The sequence below is a fragment of the Strix aluco genome, chromosome W (assembly GCF_031877795.1).
Source record: "Strix aluco isolate bStrAlu1 chromosome W, bStrAlu1.hap1, whole genome shotgun sequence".
In the NCBI taxonomy this organism is placed as follows: domain Eukaryota; kingdom Metazoa; phylum Chordata; class Aves; order Strigiformes; family Strigidae; genus Strix; species Strix aluco.
Window position 1 is genome coordinate 29973870 of NC_133970.1, and position 14560 is coordinate 29988429.

General features: G+C 39.9%; 1 protein-coding gene across 5 annotated transcripts in view; it reads right to left on the minus strand.

The window, feature by feature from the left end:
• Nucleotides 1–5827: 5827 nt before the first annotated feature.
• The window catches only part of LOC141917756 (AN1-type zinc finger protein 5-like), a 38193-nt gene continuing 29460 nt past the window's right edge, over nucleotides 5828–14560 (minus strand). For all 5 annotated transcript variants that reach the window (XM_074811191.1, XM_074811188.1, XM_074811187.1 and 2 more), the window contains 2 exons: nucleotides 10287–10412; nucleotides 5828–10005 (listed from right to left, as the gene is read on the minus strand). In XM_074811191.1, coding sequence (XP_074667292.1) covers nucleotides 9857–10005; nucleotides 10287–10412 — 275 coding nt within the window. In that variant the 3' untranslated portion in view covers nucleotides 5828–9856. The remainder of the gene's footprint in view (nucleotides 10006–10286; nucleotides 10413–14560) is intronic.

Consider the following 14560-nt stretch of genomic DNA (forward strand, 5'->3'; position numbering starts at 1 on the left):
GTCCTTGGAAATTATATGTTTGTGTATGAAATGGTGTCCTTGGAAATTGTGTGTTTATTGTATGAGCAAGTTCTATATAAGATGCATGATTTTAGTGCTTGGTACGCGCTGTTGGTGAGAACACTCCCCTGCGCGTCCGGCCCTCAATAAAGAAGTGTCTGCTTATCTGCATCAAATTGGTGTTGATAAGTTCTTTATTCTGGATTTTTGGTAACAGGGTCTGCAAGTTTGCCAATGACACCAAGCTGTGTGATGCAGTTGATACGCTGGAGGGAAGGGGTGCCATTGTCACAACCTGGACTGTGATCCCCTTGGCTTAAATTAAGGTGAAATAACACCAAACGACCAGTTAAAATGTTTTACTTGTGGTAGAAAACAATTTAAACTTGGAAAAGGATAATAAGGAATGTGTGATTTTTTTTTTTTTTTTTTTTTTTTTTTTTAATAAATCTCTAAGAAAGAAAGGAAGGGAAAGGAAGAGGAGAAAGAGTCAAAGAAATCCAGTCCCAACCTCTGGATCCAGTGTTGTCTCAGGTCCAGTAATCTTGAGTGGTGGGTGCACACACAGAAAAGTTTTCTGTCACCTTTTAAGTTCATCTTATCAGCTGATTAGCACACTAGTCCAAGAGAGGCAGGTATTCCATGAACTCATTTCCATGAGAGACAAGGAAAAGGTGGAGCATGGGTTCTGTGCATGCGTTGAGGGGGTGCACCAATCCCTTGGCCAATTGAGTCAGTCGTGCTTGCCCTGCACACCTTCTACCCCAATTCCCACAGATTTTTGCTAACTTCCTGTTTCTTGAGCAGTCATACAGCTTCTGGGGCAGAAATGCTCACCTTTTATCAGTTCTTATCACCTCTCCAATGGTGAGGTAGTTAGCAAGGTCTGCATGGTATCAGGCTTACACAATCGAGCTACAGAGTATTGGGCTTGCACAACTGAGCCAGTATTCCCCCCTTTGAGGCTTATCTAAGGAGTTTGACAATGCAACTGCAAGGGAGTGGGGAGTACATCCTTCAATGCACTCCTGCTTCCTTGGGTGACATTCCTTAGACTAATCACAAAGGCCACAGCTTGTCCTTGAGGTTTTCTGTGTTGACAAATGTTTGAGGCATCAATTCCTTCAGTTCCTTACAGCCATCCACAGGGACCTTGACAGGCTTGAGGGGTGGGCCCATGCAAACTTCATTAAATTCAATAACACCAAGTGCAATGTGCTGCAAGTGGGTTGAGGCAATCCCATGCATAAATACAAGCTGGGAAAAGAGTGGATTGACAGCAACCCTATAGAGAAATACTCAGGAGTAGTAGTGGATGGAAAACTGACTATGAGCCAGCAATGTGCGCTTGCAATCCAGAAAGCCAACTGTATCCTGGGCTGCATCAAGAGAAGTGTGGCCAGCAGGTTGAGGGAGGTGATTCTCCCCCTCTGCTCTCATGAGACCCCACCTGGAGTACTGTGTCCCAATATAAGGAGGACATAGACCTGCTGAGGCTGGTCCAGAGGAGGGCCACAAAGATGATCGGGGGCTAGAGCACCTCCCCTATGAGGACAGGCTGAGAGAGTTGGGGTTGTTCAGCCTAGAAAAGAGAAGGTTCTGAGGGGACCTTATAGTGACCTTCCAGTACTTCAAGGGGGCCTTCCAGAAATATGGGGAGGGACTCTTTATCAGGGAGTGTAGTGATAGGCTGAGGGGTAATGGTTTTAAACTGAAAGGGGGTAGATTTAGATTAGATATTAAGAAATTCTTTGCTGTGAGGGTGGTGAGACACTGGAACAGGTTGCCCAGAGAAGTTGTAGATGCCCCCTCCCTGGAAGTGTTCAAGGCCAGCTTGGATGAGGCTTTGAGCAATGTGAGCTTGTGAAAGGTGTGCCTGCCCATGCAGAGGTTTGAACTAGATGATCTTTAAGGTCCCTTCCAACCCAAATCATTCTATGATTCGATGATTCACAGTAGGACATCATCCTGTCTTGCTATACTGCAAATTCACCAAACAATCAGTCAAAAACATTAGAGAGGGGCATTGCAGTTCTCTGAAGACAAATGGTCTGAGATGAGGGAGTTTCTCTCTGCTTACGTTTGCCATGCAGTAGCTTGGTTTCTACTTCTCTCACAAAGGAGTACACCAACAAACTGAAAACCACCCCCACCAAAATGCCTTGAGATAATATGTTAACTAAATGTACAGACTGTGTGAATAAAATCTAAAAGTAAAAAGCAACCAATAAAGAGGAGTCTAAATATGCATAGTTAAATACACTTCTGTAGCATTTTTATAACACCTTTCAGGCAGTGGCTGTATTTTAGATAAAGGGCCTGAGAATCATTACCTCTGTTGTTACAGTGGAAAAATGAAGCTGAAAAAAAATAAAAGACTTCTTGTGATAAGGGTCTCTTTCTGGTCCCTAGCCTCATTTTATCCTCTAGGTGATGTTGCCTCCATTTATATTGCTTTTATTATTGAACCATTAGAAAGTGCTATAGGAAGAGCCTGAAAACACATGAACCAGGAAGAGCAAATTAAAAGTAATTTACCATTAAGCATTCTCATAGTCCTGTCAGAACAATAGCAACAATCCCCAAACAAAATATTTTAAAACTGTGATATTTCCCTAATAACAGACTAAATCATGGTGAGTCTGGCTAGATGTGGGACTGAAGCAAAAAAAAAAAAAAAAAAAAGGCAAAATGAATTAAGATGCAGCTACATTTTCAAGTAGCTCTTGCTGGAGGAATAGCAAGTGGAGTGCCAGGCATCTAAGGTTTGTTGAGTTTAATTAGGTAAATACATTTGGCTATTACACAATCAGTGACTAATGCTTACCTTGGATTTAAACATTTTTCATGAGCAACCCAGCGCTTTGGTGGTTCATTTAGCAAACATGGTCCTGGTTTATTACAAGAGAAGGTAATATTACACTGATGTTTGGGTTGGTCTTATACAAAGATGGCCACTTTCTAACTACAGTATATGATATTGTAAGCATGAGGCTTATGTTCAGTTGAATCCTTTGAGATACAGCATATTAACTGGAGGAAAAATGAAAAAAGATCAAGGAACTCCATATTTTATAGATTAATATATAAAATTCCTTGACATACATATACATATATATGTATATTTTTTAAAATACATGCATACCAGTTACAAAAGCAAACAGAAAACATACAAAATAAGAACTTGCTCCAGGGTAATGTAATTGAGAAATATTGTTGCCTATGTATGGATTAAAAATAGCATCATACTAGCATTAGAATCATCCAGATTGGAATCCAGGAATTCTGCAGGACTTGCACTAAAGAAAGAGGCTATGAAGTGCTGGCTTTTTTGGCACAGATTGTGGGCAGCCTCACAGTGAAAGCCTGCAGAGAGAGAGGTACTTGACTCTACAGAACTCTTTAGGGTGCCTAGAAGGTCAGTAAGTACAAGACTTGCCTTGGGTAAGGACTAATTACACATTTTCTTCTACCCTGCATGGTTGTACTCAGAAGACAGATATAATTGTATTATTTAGTTTTTACTTTCTCTATGTACACTTGCCAGGACAGGCTCTCCAAATCCTCGCTGTAACCGGGGCTGCCCAGCGACTGCGGATCTGGATGATGGTAAAGTATGCAAGTGGTGATGGATCTTTCTTAATCACTATTCTCTCTCTCAGGTAGTAATGATTTCATGCATTACCCTGTATTTTCCTATCTAAGTGCACTATTCTGTCTTTTCTTACTGTATGTTTTCTGTATTATTCTGTTATATTATTTAGTTATTTCTAGTAAAATACGCCTGCTCTTTTCACTCTGGTGTCTGAGTTTAATTGGTATCCCTAATCAGCAAAACACAGGGGCAAAAAATAAGATGGACAAGGGACCTACAACGTTCATCCAGTCCCACTGCCTGACCACTTCAGGGCCGACCAAAAGTTAAAGCATCTTATTAAGGGCATTGTCCAAATGTCTCTTAAACACTGACAGACATGGGGCATTGACCACCTCTCTAAGAAGCCTGTTCCAGTGTTTGATCACCCCCTCGGTAAAGAAATGCTTCCTAACATCAAGTCTGAACCTCCTCTGATGCAGTTTTGAACCATTCCCACGCATCCTGTCACTGGATACCAGGGAGAAGAGATCAGCACCTCCCTCTCCACTTCCCCTCCTCAGGAAGCTGTAGAGAGCAACATGCCCCTCAGCCTCCTTTTCTCCCAACTGTGTCCAGCAAGCTTTGCTGACATCCATGAAGATTGTGTGAAGAATGTATATTTTAATGATAAATCTTAAATATGTGATTTATATATGCAAAGGGTAAAGTGTATTGAGTTTACATGGCAAGGTTTTGGTAGTGGGAGGGCTTCTGTGAGAAGATGCCAGAAGCTGCCCCCGTATCAGACAGACCCAGTTCCAGCCAGCTCCAAAATGGACCCACTGCAGGCCAAAGCTGAACCAATCAGCAATAGTGGTAGCACCTCTGTGATAACATGTATAAGAAAGGGTAAAAACCAGGATGCAGCAGCTGTGAGGGCAAAAAGAAAACATGAGAAGCACCTATGCAGACACCACAGTCAGTGAAAAAGGAGGAGGAGGTGCTCCAGGTGCCAGAGTAGATTCCCCTGCAGCCCATGGAAAAGACCATGGTGACACAGGTTGTCCTCCTGCAGCCCATGGAGGTGCATGGTGAAGTAGATATCCACCCTGCAGCTCCTAGCGGACCCCACACCAGAGCAGGCTCCTAGCAGGAACTGCAGCCTGTGGAAAGGACTCAGGTTGGAGAAGTTCATGAAGGACTGTATCCCATGGGAGGAACTCCATACTGGAGCATGGGAAGAACATGAGGAGGAAGGAGCAGCAGAGACAACATGTGATGAACTGACCACAAGCCTCCATTCCCCATCATGCCCTGTGCAGGGGGGAGGAAGAGGCAGAAGAATTGGGAGGGAAGTTGAACCTGGGAAGAAGGGAGCAGGGGAAGATGTCTTCAGTTTTGTTGTTGTTTCTCACTATCCTCCTCTATTTTTGGCAATAAATTTAATTAATCTTCCCCCAGGTTTTCTTGCCCATGATGGTTATTGGTGAGTGATCTCCCTTGTCCTCATCTCAACCCACAAGCTTTTTCATCATTTTTTTCTACCCCCATCTTGCTGAGGAGGGGGAGTGAGAGCACAGCTTGGTGGGCACCTGGCAACCAGCCAAGGTTAACCCACCACAGTCCTTTTTTCTAAAGGGCTAAACAAAAAAAACCCAAACACTAGACCAACTTCATGGTGCTTTAAGGGAGAAAGCTCTACCCTACACCATTCTACTATTTGCATTTCATGTAGAGGTACTACTCTAAATCGGTACCTTCCCTGAGAATGTTTATGCTGTTAGGGGAAATCCTGTTCCATGTGTGAAATGCATTGGAAAAAGGCACTTCATATCTATAACTGCATCAAAAGTAACCCTTTTATTAAGGCATCTATGGGGAGGAAGAGAGAGACACCTTGGTGAAATACTTAGCCTAAGTAGTAGTTATTCATTCATGGAGGAGACTTCCACCTTCCCAAATATCCTTACAGGTCCTTCTTCAACAATGAAGGATCCCACACCTGCAATTTCTCTGTCTGTAAGAAGTAACAGCATGCCATGTGAAATTTTTCATCTACTTTGTTGGGTTTTTTCCCATTATGGAAAGAAGAACAAAAACCAGATGTAGCTTTTAGGTCTGAATTCAAGTAAGAAAAGCTAAAGATAATGCCTGAAATTTAGATCTGTTCCTTAGCATTTACTGTACAGTAAAGCATATAAAAGAAGTTACATTATCTTAATGCAAAAAGGAAATAATGAAACTGAAAGCTTTACAAGCAGAAGTTTGCCATATATTTGCCATCACATACTTTATACTGAAACTTTATCCTCATTCTCTTTTGCCCGATTTATGAATAAAAAGTACATTAAATATACCACACACAGAAAGCCTCATGGCATTTGTTAAGTGAGCTGATTATTTATATAATCACAAAGGGGATAATCAGTGACATTCAACTTGTTAACCTTGAGTCATGGTAAGAACTGTACATGGTCAAACACACTGTTAACAAATAAAAAGTAAAAATAGTCAATAGCAACATCGAGAAAATAAATCTACTAAATATCATAATTTGATTTTTAAGAAACACATGTAAAAGCATAACAATTTATATATGTTTTATCATGCAATTCTGTGTCATGCAGTTGCATAAACAAAAAGTAAAGTTTTAAATCAGTTACATGGTTTAACATTACATCTTCCATTCTCAGTTGGTGGGAGATACCTGAAATACTGCAACAAAGCTCATCTATTATCCTATAGACCCAGAGTAAAACATGTTTCATATATCAGTCTGAAGTGCCAAACCTGCTTCTGAATCATTTAGAATAAAAAAATCATAGCTGAAATAGAATGCCTGTGAAGCTGTAATGTTTATGTTTAGAATATACGATTATCAAAAACACATTCTCAAAGGGTCAAACGCCAGCAAGGTCTCAGGATGTAGCCAGGGCTTAACTTCATTACATCCTTATACACCACAACCAACCTAATTATCTGACAATTCAACCACCTTAGAGCAAATGGTTGAAAACACCACAGGAAGCCTTTTGTTCTTCCTCCAAATTTCAGGTTTGTTTGCACAGAATCCTATGGAACCCACTATTGTGCAGCCATAATCCTAGCTAGACATTTAAGAGGTAAGAGTAAAAAATTCTTAGTCGCCTACCTACTTTCATTTACGATGTTCTTTCATTTATACGTTCTTTCTTATGGCCTAACTAAAAAGTCCCCATCATTTGGTAAACTTGTCAGGGGCACAGGAAGATTCTTCCTATAACAGCATATTTATGTACAAGTTAAACACATATCAGTTAAACAGCCAAATGTTACATAAGGACTAGTGTCATGCTAAGCAATCACATTGCCTTCTTCTAAGATGAGTATATTGTTTGTAAGCATTTGTCACTTTAAATTTGAAGACCAAATGACCAAAATCCAAAGTGTTCTACACCTATATTCATATTCTTTTTACCAAGGTATATGTACCACAGTTTGCACTAGAATTTAAATATCCATTTATCACACTTTGTCAGTATCCACTCTTACTAAAAAACCTTCCCCCTCTTTGAATGTTTAATGAGCCTCAATGGAATCAGTGCTCCTGAATGATTACAGACCCTATATGAATCATTAGCAGAATAAAGCTTAGCTTTGAATACAGGCTCATATCCCACCTGTGGACAATTTACATACAATACAGTTAATGATTTCATAAAACAATGAGGGATTTCTCATTCCATACTTTCCTCCTCAGATCTACAGAGATAAATTATTTAAACAAGCTTTTGTCCAGATTAAAAAAAGCAAATAAATGCGAAAGACCATCAGAATCACTAAGTACTGGTATCAACATGGTTCCTTCCTAAAATACTCTCACCCCAACAATATCAGATATCTGAACGCATTCTCCTTAAATATCCAGTTCCAAGGTGCATTCACAAAATAAAGAACCAAAGCAAAAAACCCAAAACCAAACAAGCTTTTTATGATGCAGTTGAGTTGATTTTCCTTTAATACAAAAAGGTGGAAAAATTATAATTTTGATGCTTTAAAATAGTTTCACAATTAAAAAAATAAAATTCATCCCAGCACATGAAGGCCCAGAACATGCCCTTGTTCCCTTATCAGAAGTATATATAGTGGCAGCAGTAATAACTTATCCCTTGAGTGTTAGTACTAGCTGACTGATGGGATGCACATTATACATTTCTGATATAAGCAATTTTTATGTATTATTCAGTAGTGAAGATAACATCTTCCAAGTCAACATGTGCTCTGCACTTTTGTTTCTCCTTGGGAAGGGTAAGTTTGTCATATGTGACATACATATTTGGATACAGACCCTGACAACTCTGCCCAGGCCTACTGGCAAAGATTTGAACAAAACAGTGTAGTCAGTATACTAGCTGTATTAAAACAGATCCACTGGAAATAATTTTTGTAGCCAAAAGGAAAAAAAAAAACCCACAACACACCCACAACAAACCATAAACATTTAAAGTTCACTGCTAATACTTCCTTCATTCCTTTTAAGCAGAATGCTGTTTGCAGACATCTTTGTCTGGTCATCAAGTAGTTACCTGTATTCCAGCTGTTCATGCTTCTCTGACTTAAACAAGCCATCTTAAACAAGTTGGTATGTCAAAATAAGAAATAAGGAGGTGAGACACTTTTAAACAAAAAAACATCCATACAAATCTAGTACTAGGCTTTGTATCCCAACCTCCACAGGGCCACTTTCAAGTTACAGCAATAACTAAAATCAATGAACTATCACAAAAAGTATTTCCTTCTGTACATGATTTTTATTATTTGCATAATACAGAGCACAGATGCTGGACAGTGTGACTGTGTGCAATACATGAATTATCTGTGCACGTTTGTATATCTGATAACCAAATTGAAAGAACAAAGTTAAAGCAAAAGCCTGATGCTTTTAATAGTAAACTAAAAAACTAAGACTGAACACTGCAATAAAGGTCAGAAGTAGCATCTTGTGTACATAAACAACTATTTACAGATGAGAAGAGGCATTACTACAACACTAGTCTACACTATACTTGATTATATAAAAAAACCCCACAAGTTTCATACATCACAAAAAACCCTTCCATTATAACACAGAAGTGATATTACCAGACAAGCAGTGAACTATACTGCCCTTTCTAGTTATTATACAAAACTGTAGATAATGGAGCCCATGCAATACACTCAAGAACACTACAGTCCTACACCCAAGTAGAATTAAAAATTATAAAGCAGCCCTCCAAGAGTGGTTCCAGTTTCCCATTTAAGTCTACAGGAGTCATGTTGGGTATGGTTTTCCATACTCAACAATTGTTGCATGTGCAATTGTTACATTTAAAACTTTCTCTTTTTAATTTAAAAAAACTCCTAATATTCTTCTGAACCCAGAACACACTGAATTTAAGAAGTACATGAATAATAAACTGCTCAAATACTTCTGCAACTTACACAGATGCATGTATCACTCAATAGAGCTGCCATGGTATGTCTAAAACACCCACATATATGTAGCTTTTGTTTTGTAAGTCGATCTTAGCGCAACATTGTGCTACACAACATTTTTAGCTATGCAAGGAAAAGCAGACAACTGTTGCAGGCCAGTTCTTAAGTTTCTAACAGATCATTTCCTTTGGGAAACTATTTTCATGATTCTGAAGCTAATGTAATCCGTTCCAAAACAGTTTTCTTCTCATACATATTCGATGATTTCCATTTTTCCCATTGCAATTGTTAAATGACATTAAATATGGTACCAACACTCATCTTACTGGAAGGTAGAGCCCTCTACATGGCTTATGTTCTGCTGGAAAACAATGGAGTGTGTAAACTACAAGCAGAACAAGATTTTAAATGATAGAAGTAGACCACCAACCTTTCTGACATATACTTCTCCCAAACAGGCACATAGTCTTTGGCTAGTGTTATACACCTTGAACATCTCAAAAGGCAGATCTGCTGCAAACATGCAGATAGTATACATCTATTTGGCACACGTGAACTAGAGCCTGTCCTCTGTGTATGTGTATTCCTGTGCAGGTTCTGATCATCCAATCATATTCTGATGAGAGCATATACATTTTCAAGGGCTGTATCTATCCAATTCTGTCTGTAACAAACACTCAAACATTCTGAAATATCATGAAGACAGACAAGACTAAAATTAAAACTTTGGAGAACAAAGGAAAATAGCCATGCATCTGCTCTTTAATGCTTTCCTAGTGGATATTAAAATAAAACAAGAGTCAGTCTTTTCACAAGTAGGCTAGTTTATATTCTCTGTATTTTTTCAGCCACCACAACTGGATTCTCTTTCCTGATTTTTGCTGCAGCTTCTGCTTTGTAATCATATGGACAGTTATGCTTGTCAGAATAACGGTGAAGTCCACAAAATAAGTTTCCACATCTGCAATCAAATCCTGTACAAAGAAAAGGAAAAGCAACATCACTAGGAAGCTTCAGACTTAAGCAAGCTATAAATTAAGGGCTTAGTCAGTACAAAGGGGGTATGTGCATCTACTTTAACAAACAGAATAAGTGAAATGAATATTTCCAAATATCAATTCTATTAAGGGATCTAACATTATGGATTTTGAAACAGCAAGCAAGTTTAATGGCAACAGATAATTCAACAAATTTAATCTAGTAAGAGGCAACTAATCATATAAATCTGTTCAACATTGACAAAGTGCTCTCATACCCGTAAGGCCAACTTTCTTTCTGCACATGAAACATCTGTTCTTCTTTGGTTTAGGCAGTTCAGAAGCTTTCTCTTCACTCTGTGAAGCACTAGGTTTAGAAACTGATGGGCTTGGTTGAGTAACAACTGTTAAAGCAAAGGAAATAAATGTTAATTTTTTTCCTTTTCTTGACTTCACTAGCTACTCATGCTTGTATTTATTAACAGTTAATTCCCCTCTACTAAGACCCTGAAGTTTATTGTCTGAAATACTAAGTAGAATAGGTATTCTATTAAATTCCCTTTTATCTCTACAGAAAATGATCAAGTTTTCCCCACTGTTCCATCATCTAGAAAATACAGGATACTTAGTGTTATCACCTGTATACACCCACATAGGTGTAAAGGCTTGGAAAGCACTGTAGAAGTTCCACGTACACACATTAAAAGCCATATGATCTAGTTGTTGAACAGAGGGGATACTTGTGGAAAACAGACAATAGGAACATATTTTAGAAAATTACATTTACAGTAATGCTTTTTTGTCATAGTACCAAGCTACTCTGCCACTACACTTGCCAAGTCAGATGATCTAAAAACCTCAAAGTGTCAACCAGAACAACAGCTAACATTCTTCAGCTTCAAACCACCAATTCTGTGATACATCAAGCATACTACTACAAACCACACAGCTCAAAAGAGCCCTTGTTTCAGACACTTTTTTCAGCAATTTAAAGAAAAAAAATCCTAAGTAACAACCCAAACTCTTTACTAACTTTATTTTTGACACATTCTATATATTTTTCTAGAAAGTGTGAAGAGCTCAGTGTTAATGCTATTTTGCTAAGTCTGTGGATAACAATACCATCCAGTCTTGGATATATAATATTTTTTCTATATTTAAGCATGCTATTGGTAAAAAGCAAAGGTACAGCACTACAGTCATTACTGCTATTAATACTTTTCAGGGTAGTTTCCACAGCTGCTTTTTTTTTAAATTAAATAAAAAAATTCCTTTGTCTTGACAATTAATATTTTCTAGATGAATAGATATAATCCTTTAAATTTGTCTTTAAACCCCAAGGAAAGTAGTATGCAGTATCAGATAATCTAGTTGAGAGCCTGTGACCAAATAAATCAGGTTAAAAAACACTGACACCACAGTGTAAGCCCGTTAGATACCACACACCTTAGCTGGTAGGCATTAGCTATGGCATTAATTGACTAAACATCTCCCAAACCAATAAGCATGGTCAAGCTCCTTTTAGATTTCTTGTATTACCAGTCTGTTTAAAATGAAATGCTAGTTGCACGCCACAGCAGACAGAAAAAGGGAATCTTCCGATTCTCTCCCCCATCCCACTCTGGGGGACTGAGTGAGCAGCTGTGTGCTGCTTAGCTGCCTACCAGGGTTAAACCATAACAGGCCTTTTTGGCACTCTATGAGGGGCTCAAAGGGTTTGAGATAATGACAGATTTGATTGGAATGTGCTAGATGAAAATTATAGCTGTTATTGCTGTTTAGATATTGACAGGCTTCTGTGCTTGCCATGGGGCTTGCTTGACTTACTATACATTAGAGTCTAGTACTCATTAGTGGCTGCTTTTCGCTTTTGCTTCTTGCTGTACTGCTGATCATCTTATTCTGCTGTGCCTGGGAACATTTTGATAACAGCAATGGCCATGCACATGGGCTGGCAGGTGGCCAGAGCATCACTGCTGCTTTCATGCTGCTGTACTGACAGGCTAGAACTCCATGTGAAGTCAAGTCAATGGGACTGTGACCTGTGGATGAGTCTACATGGGAGCAGGACACCCTGAAGCATCTGCGGCCACGGATATGTCCATGCCACAGCAGGTATACCTCTGAAGGGATTGTGGCCCAAGGATAAGTCCACACTGGAGAAGGTACACCTCAAAGCATCTGTGGCTGTGGATAAGTCCATGACACAGCAGGTACACTCCTGAAGGGACTGTGGCTGTGGGTTAAGATATGCTGGAGCAGGTATATCTCTGAAGGGATTGTGGCCCATGGATAAGGCCATGTTGGAGCAGGTACACCTCAAAGCAACTGTGGCTGTGGATAAGTCTATGCAGCAGCAGATACACCCTGAAGAGACTGTGGCTCAGATACAGCTCCACTTGGAGCAGGTACAGTCCATGGAAAAGTCCAAGTCAGAGCAGGGACAAGGGGAGGAGTTCATTGCAACGTTAAACCCTATGGCCTAGTACAAAAGGACCAAGGGTAGAGACTGTAATGGAAATACCTTTAAAATGTTGTAACTCATGATTTGAGTTGCGTGTTATAGGAAGTACTATAGCAAGAACCACCCAAACCAATAGAGGCAAACCTCACAAGAAGCAGTGCAAGGGCAGCAGTGACCCGATCTGAGCTCACTGAGCCATCAAGGTAAAGAGATAGTCTACTAGATCATTCTGTGTCACAAAATAAAGATTAAAAACAAACCCATCTAAGGGAAAATATTACCAACTACTACAAATGTACTTCCTCCTCCACATTAACAAACTGACAAGTGTTCACTGCCACAACCAGCAACATGGAAACTAGAAAGCAGCGAGAATAATCCTAAGTGCAAAGGCCCATTTCCCAAAAGAGCTGCCGAACAGGATCCTTCCCCCACAACTAAAATACATTCCAAAAAGGAAAAGCAGATAATGTGCAGAAATGGGCAACTAAAAGGTCCCAAGATGAGGAGATGGTGCATGGCCCCCAAAATCAGAATTAAAGTGTTCAATTTATTACTCTACACAGATAACACCTGCAGAAAGGAAGTATCCTCCCACTTTTATGCCAGCACTTAGATCTAATAATGAAGTCTTCAAAGTAGCTTCTGATTAACAGCTAGAACAGGGACAACACCCTTTAACTACTCACACATCAGAACAAAAACCCCTTTTTCATCAAACTGTGGCTCAAATGAAATAAGAGTTTTAGTTGTTCTGGCATGACATTAGGAGCCAAACTCATCAGATAATATCCTGACAATTGCTTGTCACAAAAGGCTCCCTCTAGCATACAAGCCAAATCTAACTGGGCAAATACAACACCATTCCTCAATATATTAAATTCATTTTATGCCAGAAATTATACTGTGTTAATCATCAGGTAAAGTACTGTAAGTGATTGCCATGGAATAAATCACTAAACAAAAGCTGAAACAATGGTAAGGAAACAGTTGTTACTGTTACCTGCATACCTGCTTCCTCGATACCAATAACCCTATTCGTATGAAATAATGCCTTTTACCACCAGAACATGTTTTAACACCTTAACAGAGTTCCTGTTGGCATGTAGTCCTCTCCATCAGAATTATTTCTCTTGCCAACCATCAGCTCATGTTACCAAATGAGGTTTATTTCACTTGAATTTTACGAGACCAGTTCTGCTAGAAGGCTGAAGAACATGGGAGCAAAAGTTGTTTTCAGAATGGGGCATGACTTTTTAATTTATTAATAAAGACAACAATAAGTTAACAAAAGGCATTGAAAATGCACAGAATCATTTAGGTTGGAAAGAACCTTGAAGATCATCCAGTCCAACCATTAACCTAACATTGACAGTTCCCAACTACACCATATCCCTCAGCGCTATGTCGACTCTACCCTTAAACATCTCCAGGGACAGGGACTCCACCACCTCCCTGGGCAGCCCATTCCAACACCTAACAACCCGTTCTGTAAAGAAATGCTTCCTAATATCTAGTCTAAACCTTCCCTGGCGCAACTTGAGGCCATTCCCTCTTGTCCTATCACTTGTTACTTGGTTCAAGAGACTCATCCCCAGTTCTCTGCAACCTCCTTTCAGGTAGTTGTAGAGGGCAATGAGGTCTCCCCTCAGCCTCCTCTTCTCCAGACTAAACAACCCCAGTTCCCTCAGCCAATCCTCGTACGACATGTGCTCCCGACCCTTCACCAGCTTCGTTGCCCTTTTCTGGACACGCTCGAGTAATTCAATGTCCTTTTTGTAGTGAGGGGCACAAAACTGAACACACTAATCGAGGTGTGGCCTCACCAGTGCTCAGTACAGGGGTAAGATCACTTCCCTGTCCCTGCTGGCCACGCTATTTCTGATGCAAGCCAGGATACCATTGGCCTTCTTGGCCACCTGGGCACACTGCTGGCTCATGTTCAGCCGGCTGTCAATCAACACCCCCAGGTCCCTCTCTGACTGGCAGCTCTCCAGCCACTCCTCCCCAAGCCTGTAGCGCTGCTGGGGGTTGTTGTGGCCAAAGTGCAGCACCCGGCATTTGGCCTTATTGAAACTCCTACAGTTG